This window comes from Oryzias melastigma, linkage group LG9 (assembly GCF_002922805.2).
Source record: "Oryzias melastigma strain HK-1 linkage group LG9, ASM292280v2, whole genome shotgun sequence".
Taxonomy (NCBI): Eukaryota; Metazoa; Chordata; class Actinopteri; order Beloniformes; family Adrianichthyidae; genus Oryzias; species Oryzias melastigma.
In genome coordinates this window covers 7,893,501-7,913,964 of record NC_050520.1, presented here as the reverse complement: position 1 = coordinate 7,913,964, position 20,464 = coordinate 7,893,501, and the positions used below count along the sequence as shown (strand labels likewise).

Here is a 20,464-nt window from a genome sequence, read left to right as displayed (position 1 = left end):
TGAGAACTAAGTGAACCAAATGAAGGCCAGAGGAGAGATGTTTGCCCTGCAGGAGGATGGACGGGCTTCAGCCCTGCAGTGGGCTGGGATTGAACTCATAAAACACACAAACACACACATAGAACGCCATCCATCTCTATTCCTTTAATGCATTTGTAATTCCGATACACCGCCTGGATTATTTGTCAGCGTCTACATTAATCTGTGCTCTTAAAGTCTCTGACGGGGACACAAAGGGAAGAGGGAGTCGTTACATAATATTTCCAAACCCACTACGTATTTCTAAATTGTGTCACCACCTAACAAGATAACATTACCATGGCAACACAACATCTGATGCTTCCGTTGCTTTTTTTACACTTCCATTTTCTGCTTGGTGGTGCTGTTTGCATTCATTTACTGCTTTTATGGATCACTCCAGCAATTTTACACATGAGAAGAAAATGCTCTTTAGATTGAGATGGAAAGATTTTTCGCTAATGTGTTTTTTTAAAGCTGAGACTTCGCTATCCACACATTAATGATAAACATCATTCATGTGTTTATCATGCAGTTTCCACCAGACTGGAAAAATATTTTATATGATTCAATCATAAAAATGTTGTTCTGCTGTTTATCTCTTTAAAATCCAGCAGACACTAAAAAGAACACTTTCTTGTTAATAATTATTTGATTTTTTTACCCCGTTTTGCAGCTCAGAGGAGCAGGAGTTGGCTCCCACGGGGCACGGAGGAGCAGCACCCTTGACAGCTCGCCTGTCCGTCATGACAGGGCTCAGAATGAGCAGCAACACCCAGATTCGTTCCTACAGTCCCCTGTCAGTACCCAGAGCTGTATGTAATTTTCACTTTCACAGCTGTTGTTCATATTATTCATGCACACATGGATGTGTACGCGTGATGAGTTGCTATAAAAAATAAAAACACACATATGGACACCCACTTCTTCTTAATGAAGGCACTCTAGTCCAGTTAAGTGACAAGTTAAAGACTTTACCGTAAACTGAAGTGTTTTAAAGTGAATTCTTCAGTCATGATGTGAATTATTCAAGCAGTATCTGCCTCTTGAGATTCACATGTTAGATAAACACCTATATTTATAATAAATTAAGGGAGTTTCTTTTATTATTAATAAGGGACGCTCTTTTTATATCAAAATCCATGACAATATAAATCGGTTTTAGTTCACTTCAGTTTAATATGATGCAATTGGCTGCAATGAAGTGTAATCTAGTTCTCAATAATTGCTGTTTATTGTGTATCGTATGTTGAAAAAAATCATTACTTTATTCAAAGGATAGATATTTTATTTATGAACATTGATTGGCTAACTTTTTTTTATTTATTTATTTAGCAAAAAAAGTAGGAAAGTAGATTATTTGTGATACTTTTAAGAAACAGAAAAAAATATGTTTTACATCTCCTTTTTGCTGACAGTAATGTGCTGTTAAAATCGTATGCAATTTTAAAAAGATAATGCTAAGTGATAAAAGATAATGCTATTTTTCAATACTAAAAATACATTTTTAGCATTGAACAACCCCAAAAATCTAACTCTGACAATATTATTTTCATTACAATTATTTAATATTGGACATCACTGCAAATTTTTGATTGAACTGAATTGGGGGGTAATTGTAGATTATAAATATCTGTGACCCTCATCTTCTACCAAATGAGAAAACAACTAACTAACTAACTAACCAGACCAGGACTCAACTCCCTCTGTTATCTACAATGTTAAAATATCAATAGTAGAACATAACCAGTAACATAACCAACATTCTAATTCTAAGTTTAAATGATTTGGAAAATGATACAGATCCAAAAATAATGTTTTTATCCCACTCAAATCCTACTTAGAAGATCAAAACCATTTTGAATCTAAGGATAAATAATCAATCCTTCATTTTAGCAGAAGAGGCTCATTAAGAAACGTCAACATTAATGATTATTTAGACAATTTATCTTCAACTTTGAGCATCAAAAAAATATCTAAAACTTGGTTTTACACAAAAATAGAAATGATGAAGTTTTGGCTGAACCATTATAAAGTCACACAAAGAAACAGAATAATTCAGGGTGAAGGAGTTACATCCTTGACATCCTTTTCCAGACAGAAAAGCAAATCAAATCAACTTTATTTATAAAGCGCTTTAACACAGCCAGCCTGCTAAAAAGCACTGTACATTGTAAATTTATCTGAAATTTAGAAGTTTTAAGTTATAAATAAACAACTTTAAAACAAGTACATTTACGAGAAGAAAAGTTATAAATTTAACCTATGACTTTCAAAGTCATAAATGTACAACTTTATTCTAGTAATTTAACAGTTATGACTTTTTTCACGTATCAAATTTAAAGTAGCAATTTAGGAAAATAATAAACAAAGTTTGTTTTGGCCCTAATACTCCATTGTACTCAAGTAACTTTCTCAGATAAAAATCATTACGCTTTTTACAACAGTAAAAACATATAAATGCAACTGTCACCGCGCACAAATCACAGACCAAATAAAACACAGTAAAAGACAATAGTAGATAAATTAAAAGCTCTTCTGAATAAAAACCCCTTGACCTGACTTTTAAATCTGTCCGTTCCAAAGATGAAGGGAAATTAACTGAAGTTGTTGGTCTTCAAACCAAAATCTTTCACAAATCCCAAAGACCCGGTATAACTTTCTAGCTGCTGCCCTTCATCTTCATCATTGTTAACTGCAAACCGTCACTCAGTGGCTCCTGTGAAGGCTGGACAAACACAAGACTGATCCGTGTCTCCTGAATCTCTCTATCTGAGCCTGGAAGCTGCAGTAACGTTCAGCACCACCAGCCCACTGTGCTTTACTGTAAATCGGCCCAAATCCACTCTCCACCCCGGAGGTCCTTCATTGTTCTGGAAGTAATTCCATTTAGCCAACAAAAGATGAAAGACATGGCAGAAGAAACAAAGAAGAAGAACTGGTTTCTGCTTTTCACCGTTTCCTTAATAAAATCAGAAGCCCACACCGCTTAAAACAGCTGTCATTTAAAAGCTCAGTATGTGACAGCATGGCAGAAAGGAGTGTGATGTAGCACCACTGAGCAAATCACCAGCACGACGGATGTTATTATTCAGGAGCGCTTTAACATTCATCATGTTGAGCTTCCTGCTGAGAGTGCAGAGCTGAACTACTGTCAGGCAGGAAAGGAAGTTTTTATTTCCCAACATGCAAACCTTTTCAAAATCACCAAACAAAGTCATTTGTTCCTCAAACAGGATCCACTGGTGAATTCTTTGACCAAACATTTCAGAATCAGCAGAAACAGATTTGTCAGAATCCTTTCTGGGATCCTTTGATGATGGTCAGACCAGAATAGATTCTCATGATGCAACACTACTGTCTGGTATCTGCTCTGATTAGAAAGCAAACTGTGCTGCTAGATGACACAGATGGGGCTTGTTTTTATTTCCTGACTCTCACTGTCAGTCCCTTGAAGCCAAAGGATTTTAACACCTTGGTGGCCAGTTCTGTCACACGAGTGACAAATGTTCATTTAACAGGTCGTAATGTGCAGATCTGCGGGTTCAGGCTGCAGAGTGAATGTTAAACGGGATTTAACAACATCTTAAACTGAAATTCTTAACGGATCAGGTGGCTTTGCTTCGCCACATTTAGAATATTTTCTGTCAGTTTCCCTCATAAACAATAATTATAAAGTAAAGTTTAAAAGTAAAGTAAAATAGAAAAAAGGCAGAGAAATTTAGAAAAAACAGAAATACAAACATTTTTTACAATCACCAACTAATGAGCTAACTGTTGAACAAATAAAATATCAAAGTAATAAGACAAAACTGAGAATGCGTTGGTGTTGATAACCGATTTAAAACCTGACAGGGAAGAGTTTGAGTTTCAGTGGAGGTGAGTTTCGAGGTTTGAACCCTCTGTCCCCCTCGTAGCGTCTGCTTCGTTCTCGGCACATTCAGGGACAACAATCCGCTGAGTGGAGAGATTCGGATGAGGACTGAACATCCAACAGGTCAGCAGTGCAGAAAAATGGTTTAAAGATTTAAAAATGAGCGTTGAAGGCTTATCATTTGTCGTACACCAAAGCGTGAGCGGGCCAGAGCGGAGTGGAGAAGAGAGACTTTGGGACGCTCATTTCAGCAGCTGCGTCAACAATCTGAGCTTTTTCTAGCATCTGGTTTTATGATCCAACGCAATTTGAATAAAGAAATGCTCAAAATTCTTTTGCATAGGTCTTCTATTATGAGAGATATTTTAAAAACAAAAAAGCTGATTTTAAAAATGGAACAGGCTTAGTCTGCACCACAACTCAGAGGTGCAGAATATGTTCTAGAAAATGACACTTTTTCAACTTACTATTTTGGCTAAAAAACACTGCATAATCATTAACAAAAAATTCCCTGGGAAGGCTTTTACATTATGTTGAAAGATGATTGGAGTGGGACTTTATAAAGAACCACTTAAAGAAAACAAGCAGTGAAAGCAGGAGAAAGGTGTTCTCTCTGCAGAGTAAGACGGGTTGGATTGCTAAGAAACACCAAAGTAGAGTGGCACATATCAATATATTTATATCTGCTTTAAAATACTAAAGTATATGCTTAACCATAGTCAGTTGTGTCGGTTGTGTTTAGGACCAAATGGTCAAAAAAATTGAATTGTTTCAGAATCCTTCTTATGCATTTTCTGGAAACAGACAGTCTGTCCATTTCTGTCGGTGGGCATTTGTTCATACACAACGGTTCTAGCCGTGTCACTGTCACAGCACTTCAGTCATGTTGAAGTCTGATTTTATACTGGATTCATGTAAAAATGTCTTTTCTTTCTTTATCATTCTGCTGCACGTTTATGGATATTCTTTGACCCTTCTGCTGCTGTTACATGTGGACTGATGATATAACACATCACTGAGCTTTATTTTACAAAACAGACAAATGTATTGATGTCTTAATGTCATGTTCAGGTCTTATGCTAACTCATTTCTGCATCACAGCACACAGCTTCACCTGCAATGATGTGAGCGGTTCTTATTTGGCAGAAAACTGTAAATTAGAGCTTTGTATTAGCAAATAGCCTACATTTTTAATACATATTTATTATTTACACACATTACTGCACATTGGTATGCATCTTAATTAGCTTTCAGCAACTATCAGCAACTATCAGCAACTATCAGCAAAGTTTCACTATAGAAAACATTTTTGCAAAGATGGATGTGTATATTGATCATATAAAATGAAAAGAATGTATCCAAATACCACTTTAGGGTTATTTTTGTGAGGAATTAACATTAACATACACAGTTAAAAGCTTTAAAAAGTTGATTTTGAATGATATAGGCCTTTTAAAGAACCGCTTTAATAAAATTTGTGCTTTTAACATGTTCCTGTAGCATTTCTATCACAATTTAGGACAAAAATGAAGATTAAAACTTCGTTTTGAGTTTTTTTTTTATCATTTAAATCATTGTGAATCAAGCAGACCAAAAAAAGACATTTGAAAAGCTGTAGTTGCTACGTAGAAACTACAATCTGCAGGCCACGACCTTTTAGTTGCACGAGTAAGGTTAATTAGGATCATGAGGGGATGCAAGCTAGAGAGTGAAAACAAAGGGAAGATGGGAAATGAAGGCAGGCTTACTCTGCACCAACAGTCACACCCACAACTTAGAGACAACTTGTCCTAGAAAACATAACTTTTTTTTTTTAATTGTGCCTAAAAACAACATAATTATGATTAAAAGACTACTGGGAGCAGTTTTAAAACAGACAAAAATATGATAGAAGTGGGACTTTAACTTCACACAAAAATACACTTATTGTTAGTTGCTTTGTTTTCCTTAATAAATACTAATTTTGAGAGCTGTTTTGATTTTATAAGAGATTATATTTGTGAAGTTACAAAAAAAACAACTGATGAACAGAAGTGATACTGGAGAGAACAGTAACAGGATTTGTAATCCAGCCTTTCATATAAGAGTGTGGGATGATGTGGGAGTTTGCACCAAGTGTATCCTTCTAAAGATTAGAAAAAAAACAAAAAAGAAAATGAAGGACCGAGGGGGCCCACGCTGTGATCATGAAAGATTATTAAAAGATAATCTGGAACCACCTGCTGCCGGCAGATCTCAAGGGAGAATTCAGCGCTTCCAACAAGAACAGTGAGGGATTATTGGCATCATATTATCAGTAAATATTAATTATTCAGATCTTTTAAGAACACAAAGAGCCTTTAATTGAGCTGGTTTTAGCATAAGTTTGTGTAAAGGAGAGCGGTTTATTATTTTAAGAAAAAATAACTTCACTGAGTGCAAACAGAATAATTTGCATGCTTAATATATCAGTTTTAACAGATAGTTATTATTATTTGACAATAATAACGCTAAAAAACATCATGTGTCCCAGTGTAAGGGTTGATGTCCTCATGAAAGTCATTATTGAGGAAAAGTCTCAGAAAGATTAATAGCTGGATCGGACTCACAATCTGCTGCTCTCCTCGTCGTTTTCCTCTCAGTTCTCAGCTCCTGTCGCGCTCCCACCGGGCCAATAATGTGCTGAATAAAGTCCCACCAAATGCTCCAAGGACAGGAGCAAAACAACCAAGCTGCAACTACAATAAAAACTTTGTGCACTCTGTAAGAAAATGGATGCACGTATTTACAGAGTGACAATCTAATAGATATGACTTAGAGAATAAAAAGAAAATATATTTTTTTCTCCTTTTAGGAACTATTTTTATGAGGTGGTGATTTTTAAGTGTTAATCAAAGTAATGCAGAATTTAATAATGACGTAAAGTCCCACTCCAATCATCTTTTGATCGATTGTAAAAGCCTTCTCAGTGGTCTTTTAATGATGATTATGCAGTTTTTAGCCTAAAATAATAAAAAAAAAAACTTGTTTCTGCAGAGAAGTAGTTCATTAGAAATTCACCTCTTTTTTGAATGTATTATTATTGCTTCTATTATTCATTACTATTAATTTTTTTATTGTTGCTTTTAAATAACTAATTTTTTATCCAATATTGTAACATATGACTATTATTTCTGTTACGGTAAAAAATGACCTTAGCTAGGGGTGGTTCAGGAAGACGGCAAACATGTCAATGTATAAAAGAAACACAAATTCATCTATATTTATCAACTATATATACAAGAAAAGGAGAAGTTCAGAATCCTGTCCCACTTCCCATCATCCATTTGTTTACACGCTCTCCCACTATTTTACAGCCCCTCACACCCCCAAGCTAGCATTAGCGGCGCAACAAAAATGGTGAGCTATATTGGAGCTATCCAGCCAAAACTGCCGTCTTCCAATAAGAGGTCAACCACTCCACCACTGCACCACAGCTGCATTTTAAAACGGTACATTTTGTTGAAATGAATCCTGGTTAGCCACAGTTTCATGAGTTTGTGGAATACTTTAAAGTCCTATTTAATTCAAAATTATTCTCATAAAAGATTAATTTTTCAGTTTATGCACAATTTGTTATTTGTGCATTAGTTGGTTTGGTGTTAATTCATAGCCACACAGTGGTCATGCTCTCTGTGATAAAACAAACATGTTTGACTCAGATTTGGGGTTTTCTTCTACATCTTGTTCTAAAATGTTGGTCAGAGAGAAGACATCAAACACCGGGATGAAACAGATCCAGTTCAACAGAGAAAGAACAAAGACTTCCTTTGTGAAGATCTGATAGACATGTCTGACATCTCAAGGAAGAGACGGCAGATGATTGGTTGCTGAGAGGAAAAAGATGCTGATTGTTCTATCAGTTCAGACCCTGTTTGTACAAGTAAACAGCAGACTGACTTCTTGTACAACTCTATTTGGTCTATTTGGTCAAACTGTCTCAGATTTGAACAGGTAAAGTAATTGTTTATGAATAATGTAACAAATGTTTGTTTGATTTATGGTTTGTTAATGTTTTATTCATTAATGAGGAGTTTCCAGGAACTATGCCGTCCCCGTTGATAAATCCAACATGTCTTAAAGTTGTAAATTTACAACATTTAAAGTAATAAATTTAGAACGTTAAAACACATATATTTACGGGAAAAAAGTCATAAATTATCCTGATTTTTAAAGTTGTAATATTCATAAATTAACAATTCAAACTTTTTTTGTAAAATTACAACTTTAATTTTATTATTAAAAATGTGTGATTATGTTTGTAAACTGGACCTAATTATCCACCATTGACTGTAAATGCGCTCTTAAAAAAACACTTGTGTGTTTGTGCTTTCTTGAGTAAAGTCCTTTATATAGAAAACATTCTGTGTACAAAACATAAATAAAGTTGACATTTTAAGTCCACATTCTTCAAAACTCTTAGCAGCCTGAAATGTTTATTATTTGTTTAAATACAACTTGGTATTGCAAAAGCAAAAACCGATGATGCAAATTTTCTTTTACAGTTATACAAATTTAGTTTGTGGATGTGAAACTTATTTACATGTGTGAACGACATTTCATAACGGCCAGGTACTTTTCAAAGAGAAAACGACCGTCTGGGTTCGTCTTTAGTGTCTAAAACTGCTCCTGTTTTGGTTTTGTCACATGTCAGTTTTTGTCATTTGATGTGTTGTAGTTCTTATATTTCTGTCTTCATTCTGCTGCCTGTCCAGGTTTATCTCTATGATCATCACAAAAACTGTTTTTTTTCTGTGTGTGAAGGTTTTGTTAAGTTGTTTTGTCAGATCTAATATTTTTTGTTGTCATCTGTTTTTTTCTGCCACGTTTTGGTGTTTATGTTGAGGTTTCTCCTTTGAATTTTGTTTTTTACAGCGACCATTTTAGACTTTACAGAATATTAATAGTCAGACTGCAGGAACAGTGTGTTTTGTCGAGTAAACATTAATTGTGTCTCATGTCAAACACAAAATAAAAATCATTTTTAAATCTATTTCTCTGTTGTCCTGAGAAAAATCTAATAAAATAGAGTTCACCTTTAGCATGAATTCCTGAATTTCTTCTAACTATTAAAGACTGTTTGTAAACATGATTTATTGACAGTTTATCTTCATATTTAATAATGTTGTTTTTAGTGCAAAAAAAAAAATATTGTAAAATCAATTAACCCCTATTGTATTTTAATTAGCAACACCACATATTAATGAGTAAATAAAAGTTAATTGAGAATTCAATTGCTAAAAAATAGTCGTTTTTGGTAAATCTGCTGGTTAATTAGTACAAAATATTTTTGATGATGCTTTAATTAGTTCATAATTATTTAAAATTAAATAAATAAAAAAAAATAATGAAAATGCTCAGAAACATTTCAATATGAAGGGAAATCCCAGGCCAGGTTCACTTTATCATAGGACTAACAAAACATGATCATATTTACATTTTCATCAGATAAATCTTGTCCTTTTGCTCGTTACCAGTCAGGTTTTCCACGTCAACAGTATTGAATGGTGCTACAACAGTTAAAGCAAACTACCTTCTTCTAAGAGTGAGGGACGTGTTTCACTGCCAAAACACTCCATTCAGAAGTAGACACATAAAAACCAAATACTTTTGGTTCAGAAAAACAGTTTTTCACGTAACTGATGGTTCAAACAAACTTGAAAATGAACAGTAAATTAGGGTTTGAGTGAAATAAAACACAGGAAGTAACTTTAAAAGAAAATCAATTCTTACTTTTCATGATTTGACGTTGACATTTCGGAGTGAATATCGATTCTTTTTTGATTAATTGATTTTTTTAAACCTCCCCCCAATCTAGAATATGACAGAGTCGGTTTTATAATGGGGAGTTTCTCTGCAAAGTTTCCAACAAAAATAAGTCCTCACTAACTTTTTTTAAAGACCCACTCCAATCAACTTTTGATCTATTGCAAAATCATTTCAAGAAAAAAAACAAAAAACAAAACTGTTGTTTTCTGAAAAGCAGCAGAAATTCACTTCTGTGTTGTGTTGAGTGAGCCTGCCTTCATTTCCCATCATGCCTTTGTTTACACGCTCTCCTGCTAGCTCATAGGCCCTCACACCCAAAACCTAACAATAGCAGTGCAACAAAAATGTCGAGTAATATTAGAGCTTTCCAGCCGTACAGTTCTGATCCACATACCAGCTTGGACGAAGAAACCAAAGATGTTCATGGATATATTTGTCTGCAAGTGGATGCATCAGAATGGAGCAGAGCAGGGAGCTCGTAGCTCACGGACGTCACTACTACAAGCTTTCTTCAACCGCATTTGTACGTCTGCTCCTCGTTCACGATTATATGTACAAAGAAATACTCAGTAATTCAATTTTCAGTTTATTTTCTTAATACATGCCCTCCATTAAGAGTGAAAATATCACAAAAACATGTTAAAAACACCAAAAATATAGTTTTCCTCAAAGTGGGTCTTTAAGTCTTGTAACCTTATCTGCTTTCACCGCAAAATAAATTTCATGCATTAGATTAGTGCAAAAAAATAACATAGTTGAGAGTTGAAATCAGTAACATAGTAGTTCATTTAAAAATCATGTACTCTTTGTGCGTTTTTGTGACCTGAAACCACAAACACTTCACAGTCAATCTGTCGCATATAAACACACTCGTTACTGTTGCAGCTTCTGATCAGCAATTACCTGTCTGTTCATTGGAGGTTTAATCAATGATTTATCAGATCGCTCCCTCTTCCCTGCAGTTTCCTTTCTCTGCTGACCTCCTGTTCTCCTGCATGCCCACACACACATACAGCGAAGACCTCCCATCTCCCTTCTCACTCATTTGTTGCTTTATGGTTCCACTTTAGCTCCATCGCTGCAGGCATTTGTTGGGAAGCATCAAGCCACATTAATGCAATAGATACTGAATTGAAAAGGTTCTTCTATGACTCCCAGAATGCAGCAGCCGACGTGTCTGAACACCATAAATCTGCTTTAGTATGTTCTTGAGAGTTGCTGTGTTCCTGACCTGATGCTGTAAAAACCAGCCATACAATCACAGGCAATAACAAATCCTTGATACCCCGAGACTTTTGTGAGATGTGTCATTTTCTCCCTTCCGCCGCCCCCCCTGTCTGCACCTGCTGTGGCAGAAGGAGCATGTATAATACATGGGATCAACTCCAACAATAACATTAATGACAACGAGGAGTGCACATGAACTGTGCCCCAGGAGCTTGAATCATCTGGTGGTCCTGTCAGACTGAAGAGCAGCGGCTCACGTGGGAATAAGACTCAGAGGTTCTGGTTTAGGAATTTTAAATCTCTAACCTTAAGAGTTTTTGCTTTCTGTTCTTGACTCTTTGACACCAGAGCTACTGTAACTTTTCAACCATTACCAAGATTAACGATTCTGTCGTGGAGAAAAGCGGCTTTGTGCTGTTATGCAACACATTATTAAAGGCCACTACGTACATTTTGCACATTTTATATAAAATTTTGGTCTTTCCTGATACATGTGTGATACACGTAATTCATAAGTGTTTCATGCGTTTGCTATTCATCGATGTTCACAGATGTTCGTTGAAGGTCTTGACCGATGGGTCTTTACATGAATTCGGCTCTGAACTGTTGAACTAGCTTGGTTGGTTGAGAATTATGAAGTTTATGCGAATTTTACACAGCTTATATGCAATTATTTCATAAATCTTATGCAACTGTACAACTTTGTGGCTTTCCATGACAGTTCCACATATGTCCACGTATGTTTAACGATCTTTTCATGCATGTGCCACCAATGGTAACTGTATATGGCATTTATGACGCACATATCATATTAAAATTATGTATTTGAAACACAAATTCCTAATGAATTGCATTTAAACAGCGTAATGATCACACACGGTTCATGCGCGATTCTCATAAAGTGTGACGGGTATGTAAAGACCGGCCGATCTTTCACCCCTCCAGCAGTCATTAAAACAAGACTTAAATTAAATGAGGTCGGCAACTGAAACAAAGGAACTATTTTTCACAAAAGATAAAGTTTTGTTCTCACTGACTCAAATATAACAATAGTGTATTTGTGGTGCTGAGCGCTCACAGCTGTATTCAACTTCACTACACTCCAAAATGTACGATGCTCTTACTCGATGCAGGAAAGTTAGCATTTTTACATGTCTTATAGAAAGACTTTATCTCTTTTGAGCGCAGATTTTCCCTTCAGGAGATAAATTTCGCTCCGATGGGATGCACAGAAAACCTTTAGCTAAGTTTGTTCTCAGTTTGCACTAATTAGCTTAGCTTAGCTAACCTAGACGATAAACCCTCTTCAGTGTTATAGTACTCAGTCGCTCACTCTTCAGGTGTTCATGCATCGCTGTAGTGCTGCCAATAAACACAATTTCTGCCTCGCAGATTATGCGTTAGCTTGTTGTTATGGTAACCGAGTCATCAGAGAACTTCCTGGGACATCCCTCCTGACCTGGATTAGCATGTGTGTCAAAAACAATGGCAGACACGGCATTAGAAAGCGAGCACAGTAGTTTTGAGTTGACAAAAAAAAATAATAAATCAACTGATCGACTATTAAATTAGTCAACTATTTTAGTCGACCTAAAACAAAGCACCGCGAGGGTCCGCGGCGGGTGGTGTCAATGGTGACGTGATGTGATTTCTGCCCAGTGCTCTGAATGTCAAAGTGAAGACATTCAATGAAGAGCAGGTTCAAGTCTTCTTTTTGTGGTTTATTTGTACTTCTTCTGTGGTTTTAACGTGGTTCATTCGCGATACACCGGTGAAAATTTCACATAAAAGACAACTACTTTCTCACTTTTTTCACATAGATTTACGTATGACCAATTTTTATCAGTGCAATTTGCAGAAATCATTCGAAGTTGGTTGTGTAACATGGTCTTAAGGTAAAGAGTTACAAAAGACAATATAAAATCCTGCTTTCCTCTGTGTTAGAAGCAGCAGATTCAGCAGGTTGAAGAGTTATGGTCCGTAAAAGAGTGTGTGACATCTCCTGTGTTAAAGGGTTAATTCTGCTTGATCATTTCAACAAAAGCTACTGTTGTTTGACTCGACACCCAACAGAAATATGTAAATTCAAAATTCAAAGTGAAAATTTGGATCAAGCCATGCCTGAAATGATTTTGTAAAACCAAGGGATCCTCTAGTTTTACATCTGAAATGCTGAAAAAACACACACGATTGCACACTTAGTTTCAACAGGTATAATATCAATGATAATAATATTAAGTCGAATAAAAAAAATGGCATCAAAAACAACATTGTCCCAGAGATCAGATGAAACACACTCCAAGAACTCTCTGTAGAACTCTACTACATATCAGACACCTCTGTGTCTCAGAAAGGCAACAGTTTCCCTATAAACTGTGTAGAACTACATTTGTTTATTTTAATGAAGATTCTAAACCAAACTTATGTAATCAAATCAAATGACAATGTTTCTATTACTTTAAAGTCACCAACACTTAGCATGATACTAGAGGAAATTGATCAAATTATCTTCTTTCTATGAAAATCCTCTTTCTGTCATATTTCGACTCTAATTTTAGCAGGTTTGTGTTTTTCTATCATGTTCTTGGACACAAGAGGTCACTGCGTTTATGAAACTTTAGCACGGCTCAGACAGAGGATGAAGATGACACTAGATTGGAGATTCAGTTCCTTCTCTGCTCATCCATGTGTGCTAACGTGTTCTTGGTCAAGACATTGAACCACACAGAATACCACTGAACCAGTTTGATGCCCTGGATGTTTGTTTTACTGCCATGATCTGGGTATAAATGTGTGAGTAAATGGAGAAAGTGGCTGTCATTAGTAAACACTTTGGTCCTTACAGGAAGATGATGAAACGATATCCATTCACCAGCCACTTTATTAGGTAGATCTTGCTAGTACCGGGTAGGACCCCTCCTGAATTCATTACTGCCTTCATATTCATAGATCAGCAGTTTCTGAAATACTGGCACCAACAACCACATTCAAAGTTACTTCTTCCCCACCACGTCTACATGTCTAAATTCATTGAGTTTCTGCCATGTGATTGGCTGATTAGACATTTACGTAAACAAGCAGTTGGACAGGTGTGCCTGGTAAAGTGGCCGGTTAATGTAGGTATATTATGTGCAGTGTGAAATATGAAGTTTAGAATCTTAGAATCAGATCAGCCAGATCTGAATCATGTGGCCACATCATTAAAATGATCACTTTGACGGCAGAGATACAAACTTTCTTTTAGAAAACTGTTCAAAGGAAATGTTTAATAATGCCAGATTTCAAACTGACTAGTTTAAAATATGTTTTCTTGTTGTTTGTGGCAAGTTTCTACAACAAATGGAAACAAGGCTGTCATCTTTACAGTATCTTTTTAAACTGGAAAATACAATTATAATAATAGTCCTATTGTTGTATTTTAGCGGATAAAACAATAGAACTGATGCGTATCTTTTCAAGCTTCATTTTTTTGAAAGACTTTAGAGCCGTTTGATAAAAAAAGTGCTTTATTGGAACAAATATTTCTCTTCTAAATTCAATTGTCATCATTCTTTTTGAACTCTTACCTCCAAACAATCCAACTGGTTTCTTGGTTTACCAAATAAAAAAACGACCTTTTCTTAAACATCTAAAGAGTTCAAACTCTCCTCCTTTGTGCTTGAAAGGGAATTTACAGGCATTCAAACCCTAAAAGGTGGAGATTTGAATGTTTTCTAAAGAAAAGGCAATTGTTATTGGTATTGCAATAAAACGCAGTGACTCCAATCATTTGCTTGCTCCTGTGTCAGGACCAATTTTGGGAAACAAGCTTTTAGTTCAGCTGCATCTGCTGCCTGGAACACTCCACAAATAGAGATAAAGCTTTTTCCTCTTAGCACTTTTTGTATTCAGGGAGTCTTTCTAAAATGTGTATGCTTTTATTTTGTTACCCTTCTTATTAACTATTACACCCAGTTATTTATATGTATATTTTTTATTTTTCTTATAGATTTTTACTTCTTTCCTTTTTATATTTTGTTTTATGACTTATGCTGCAGACCTCTTGACCAGAACTCTCTTGAAACAGAGATCCTGATCTTAATAGGTCTTTATTTGATAAAATAATACAAATAATTAAAAAATACACTATAAGTGACAGCTTTCTGTGATTCACGGCCCTTGTCAGTTGTACATCTGTTGGTCCTTAACACACACGCTCACATCAGCGATGCACATCCACAGTCACTGTGGAAACCATTCAGACTGGTGTAAATGCTCTCCAAATTATTTGAAGCGTCTATCTGCGCGCACAACAAGAGAAGGAGAGGGAGCTGCGGGGTTTGCGCGGCTCTCAGAGGAGGTGTGATGCTGCAGGTTGCTGGCAGACTCACGACCGAGCGGACAAAGAGACGGAAACATGGAAGCACTTTCTTCTGTCAACCCTCTGCATGCAGCATAACAGCTCTGAAACTCCCGTTGACTGAAACTGTCATCTTAACTGTGAGGCTTCAGAAAACATTTTTTTATTTCATTCTGACTGGATTTGAAGCCAAACTGTTACACACCAGCGCCCAAGAGTTCACCTACAGACAGATTGAAAATAACCCCAATTAAGCACCACAGCTGTGGTGTCAGACTGTAAAAGAGGAGGGGAGAGAAGATGAAGATGAAAACGCAGTAAGACTGCCAAGCTCAGTAAATCAGAGACTTTTAAGATCACATCAATGCCAGTAAAAGCAGCCTCAGAAAATTGTGCTTTTAAGGTATTTATAGTAATTGAATTTTCTGAGAAAAATACCCTTTCTCCCTTATCCGACCTGTCGTGTCCAGCTCAAAGTTTCTGCTTGCAAACATCTGGAATAAATTCTTTGCATTTATAGTAAAGGGTATCCGCTGCCAAAGGAGAGTGGAGTTGAAGGAGATCCATACTTTCTGGCAGCTATTTTTGAGCTCTCACAAGGTTCACCCTCCATCCACTCACTGTGGCCTTGATATAGACTCAAACTAGAAAAAGTCAGTGCTCTCAAAGCTTTCCTTCCCTCTACATCTAAATGGGCGTGATGCCTCTCAGCACTCACGCACTCGGCCCCGGGGGCTAACTGAACACCAGATCTGAAGGCAAAATGTTCCGGTTCTCTCTGCGAAGACATTTATAGAGTAGAAATTAGCTTATGAGTCGAGGTTATCACAAAATTGAATCATTAAATATTCTGTTTTCTTAATAAAACGCCAGAAAGTATTTCTAATTTACCCAGAAATGAGGTAATTTAGATCCCTTTGGTTTAGCTTTCTTCACTAATGATTGTTTTTTTAATGAACTAAGAGACAGAACTGCTGTTAAAGCTGCAATGCAGAAGGACTTCTCACCATTGCAATAAAGTTCTGAAGAACTAACTCAGCAGGATTCGGTGGTGGGTCTGTTTTTTTCCAAACCCAGGTTGCATAAGCATGAATTATTTAAACCCACTGAGCTTTAACTTCTTATTGGTGTGCAGATCACAAAGGGGGCCATTTCTGCTGCACTCAGACTAGTTCCTCTGCAGACAGGTACTAGCAGCTGCGCGCTGAAGTTCATGTTTTTTGTGTCAAAAAGATAACACAGTCTGTTGCAGCTAAACGCAGTAGAGGCAGGTGAGCTGGCAGCTCAGGTGCGTCAGCAGATCTGAACTCCATGCAGGAGACGCTGCGTCAGACGGAGTGCAAGGATGCATTTTCATTTTATCAGTGCTGCTGCACGAATCCTCGTGCGATTTGCATTGTGGTATGAAATGCTTGTGTGTTTGTGCTCATAAAAAGTTCAAAAACAAATTGTGGGAAGATAGATGGTTGTTTTAAATTTAAAAAAAGGATTTCAGCTTAATGTAATTAATAGGATTCAGTTTTTACGCAATGTTGTCGTAACATGTTCATTTAAGTTACAGTTTTTGCCTCTTTTAGCTCAACTTTAACTATTTACTTTTACGGGGATAAGGGAAAACTTCGTTTTTTAGCTAATTTCCAGACTTAGCAGCTTCTTGCTTAACAGCATTTGACCAGTTCGGTTTAAAAGGATGCCACGTTTCTCTAAACCATGCAGGTTCTAATTGGTTTGGACATCCAAACCACAGTTTATGAGAGAGCTCTGTGCTCAGAGTAACTAAGTATGACCGTTTGGTTTGATGCTGCAGCCATAAAAAGGCATAATGAGTGAATGAATATAACATGAGCTGTAAACATGGTTTAATGGAGACTATTGACAAACGTTTCAACTGTTTCTTTTCCTTTAATCAAACAAAGGAACCTGTTGCTGCTCCAGTCAGATAGAAATGATTTGGTTTTTGCTTGGAAGATTTTTTATTATTATTATTTGTTCATCCTTTGTGTTTGATCCAATCAGATTTCTCACTTGGTCACTTTTTTAATCTTAAAAAAGATGATTCTTTGTCTCAATAGTCAGGAAAAAATGTTTTTTTTTTTTACTTGAAGTGTTTGCTTCACTTGCTCTGATCCAACAGGTCTTCCATACACTTAGAAAAGTTTAACAGACATGATCAGTCTGCCTTCCTCAGCATCCTCACCTGCTTCTCCAGCGCCTCCTTTCCAGTCGTGGACATCTTTGGGGCAGGCACGCGCTCGCAGGTGCATCCCTCCAACAGGTAAATCCCAGCAGGGCGCGCGCTCTGCTCGTTCTCGAAGTAGAAGAGTATATTCTGGTAGAGGGCGAAGAACTTCTCGTGCCATCGGCTGTTCTCCGCCGTCTTTTTGCTCAGGAAGCCGCGCTTGGTTCCCTCTTTACGCGCGACCGCGGACAGAAACAGCGCGTGCCCCTCATTGTAGCGGACGCTCTTCTGCATCTTGTCGTGCGCCTTGAAGAAAAGAGGCAAACTGCTTGAGCTGGAGTTTCACCGCGGATCCATGCTCGCTGGAGGCTGAGCGTAAACTTTCCCACCAAGAAACGGCTTAGTGGCGCCGTGGCGCACGGAAAAGTTGCTCCGCCGGCGGAAGCGCTTCAGCCCCTGCAGGGGAGCTCATAATCCAGGGTGCACTAATGCAAAGCCATGCTCTTTTCTAAAGAACAATTTAAAGCCAGAAACCTTCACCGAGGGGAGAACCCTGAGATGGACCGAGTGACAGAATCCCAGACCAACCCGACCGGCGCGCCGTAATCCGCTTTGACAGCGGTTAGCCCTCTCTCCCTCCCTCCCTCCACACTCACTCTCAATACCTCTACCTCTCTCCACCTTCCTCTCTCTCCGTGATGCGCGCTCATCTTGGAGTTGGCGGAATTTAGAGGCGGAGCGTGAGCCGGCGCGCGTTTTGGAGCGAAATGTACTCAAGAAAAAGACAACAGAGAAAACACTAACAACCTGTTTGCAGAGCCACCAATGGTAAGTTTGGGGATTTGAAAAATGTTTATATTAAAAGCTAAATTTAAAATTCAGCTTGGCTTGATTCAATCTTTACTTTCATTAGATGATAGTATCAGTTTATGGAATAAAGCTATAAAAAAAATTCACTAATGTGTAAACAAATCACTGACGCAATTACATATAAATGTTTAAAAACTGATGTTTAGACAGGGAGATTAATCAGGACAAATACTAATAAGGAAAATGAGTTAGAGATGGGATGCACATGGGCAGATGTTCTGTGCTCATAAAGGTTCATTTTATCGATTCATATTATGATCTGTGGTTACCGATTCGATTCATAGTCAGTAATCCGATTCACAGCCCTAAAGTTGATCCAGGACGTTTTTAACGAAAACTTCAACCAGTGTGACTCAGAGATAAATACCTGGTACTGGAAAGTGCAGGTGAAGTTTTTCCAGATTCATTCTTGGGAGATAATCAAATTAAATTACCCCTAGAGCACCATCACTAGGTGATTTTCACCTGAGCAAAAGTATTGACATGATTTCCAATATATTGCATTTTTCTGAGAGTCATAGGTCCCTGCATGGGTAAAGTCTCACATGCCCCATGAATGGGTGGACCACAGACCAAGTCTCCAGTATCATTTTTTTTAGTTTGTTCTCAAATTCCTAATTTTTTCTGTCCTTTTTAAGCATGTTTTTAGGATCTTCCTGTGCTTATATTTTCAATTTTCCTACATAAACCACAGTTGAAAATAAAAGAAAGCTACTCTAATTTATCATGTGTTTTCGTATTTTGATTTATTCTATGACAAATACTTTTCATTGGATCTATTATATCGGGTAAAAATTAGCCGGCAAAAATGATGATGTAGCTTTTTTATTGGGAAAGTGTTCTATGGTTAAATATGTGTGCAAATATGTAAATCCAATCAATTAAAATTTGTATTTTCCAAGATCAAATATCGATTTATCTCATTTTGAAACAATTTTTTAATGGTATTGGTCATTTCAATTCCAGAGTGGAAGTTCATTACAAAGAAGCGATCAAAATTAACATTTCAAATAATACTTAATACTTAAACTGTTCTTTTAGCTGAGGTGCTATTACTAAAGCAGTAGTAAAAAAACATTTAAAATGTGTAGAAATTCTTTGAGGTAAACATGCACCAATTAGAGATCAAATCTATCCACATACGGAACCTCCACAACAACAGGAACAAAATATTTCTAAATGTCCAAATATTCTCCAAACATTTGGCAAAATCCGTCGAGTCTATTTTCTTAAAACATGAGTTTTCCAAAAATAAAAGTTTCCTCTTGCCATAGCATTAAAGTAGCTCAGATTTTGGCTAAGGCCAGGATCCTGATGATCCAGATCGACTGGAATAATTGACAGTATAGGACTGGACAGAGCAGCTATGACATCACTCATAAAAAATCTTACCTCCACCTCCAGCAAAATGAAGCCAATTCAGTCCCTATTTTACAGCGATACGGACGTCGCCATGTTGGACAGTGATTGGTCCGAGTCGGCCTTTTCTAGAGCAACTACTGTCACCAATCATGAGTAAGCTTCTTGGAAGTCACACCCCTTCCACTGAAAGCGGCTTGGGAGAATCTGTCAATCAAATGTTTGAGGTGGGACCAGAGGCATCTGATTGGTCAGTTTATAAAGTGAATAATTTGCACTGAAACCAGCCGGTACTTCCCAATTGGAATGCGAAGTGGGGATTATACTGTCCAGTTCTCTTTATACAGTCTGGAATACACATCACAGGGGCCAATAAAACATTTTAAATTAAAAATATTGCTTTTGTTATTTTGGGAAAATGCTTAAAGAAAGACTGACTGGTGCTTTCTCAATTGCTATCAATAAAGATACTAATGTTGACTCAAAAAGCTTTTTGCTGGGGGAGGGGGTACCCTCTGTTCACAAATATCATTGATCAAGTAAATATAATCATGTTTGTGTAATAAACAGGTCCTGTGAGTGAGGCACATTTATGAGCTTCCTCTCTTTTGCGTCATTGTTTTTTATTTTTAATCATCTCAGTAAATGAAGCAATTAACAATGCTTCCTAATTCCGGTAAAACCGTAACGTGTTCCCCTGCGTTCATTAAACAGTCGACTCATTTTCCATCCAAAAAGAGAAGCTTGAATATAAAACACTTCTTTTTACCATTACACTTTAAATCAACCAAAACCCACAGTTGCTTTTTTT

General features: G+C 36.9%; 1 protein-coding gene across 3 annotated transcripts in view; it reads right to left on the bottom strand.

The window, feature by feature from the left end:
- rasgrf2b (Ras protein-specific guanine nucleotide-releasing factor 2b) overlaps positions 1–18,073 on the bottom strand; it is a 52,288-nt gene extending 34,215 nt beyond the window's left edge. For 2 of the 3 annotated variants that reach the window (XM_024275897.2, XM_036213632.1), the window contains exon 1: positions 17,443–18,073. In XM_024275897.2, the coding sequence (XP_024131665.1) occupies positions 17,443–17,718 (276 nt within the window). In that variant the 5' untranslated portion in view covers positions 17,719–18,073. The remainder of the gene's footprint in view (positions 1–17,442) is intronic. The other variant, XM_024275900.2, reaches the window with a different exon arrangement.
- Positions 18,074–20,464: the final 2,391 nt, after the last annotated feature.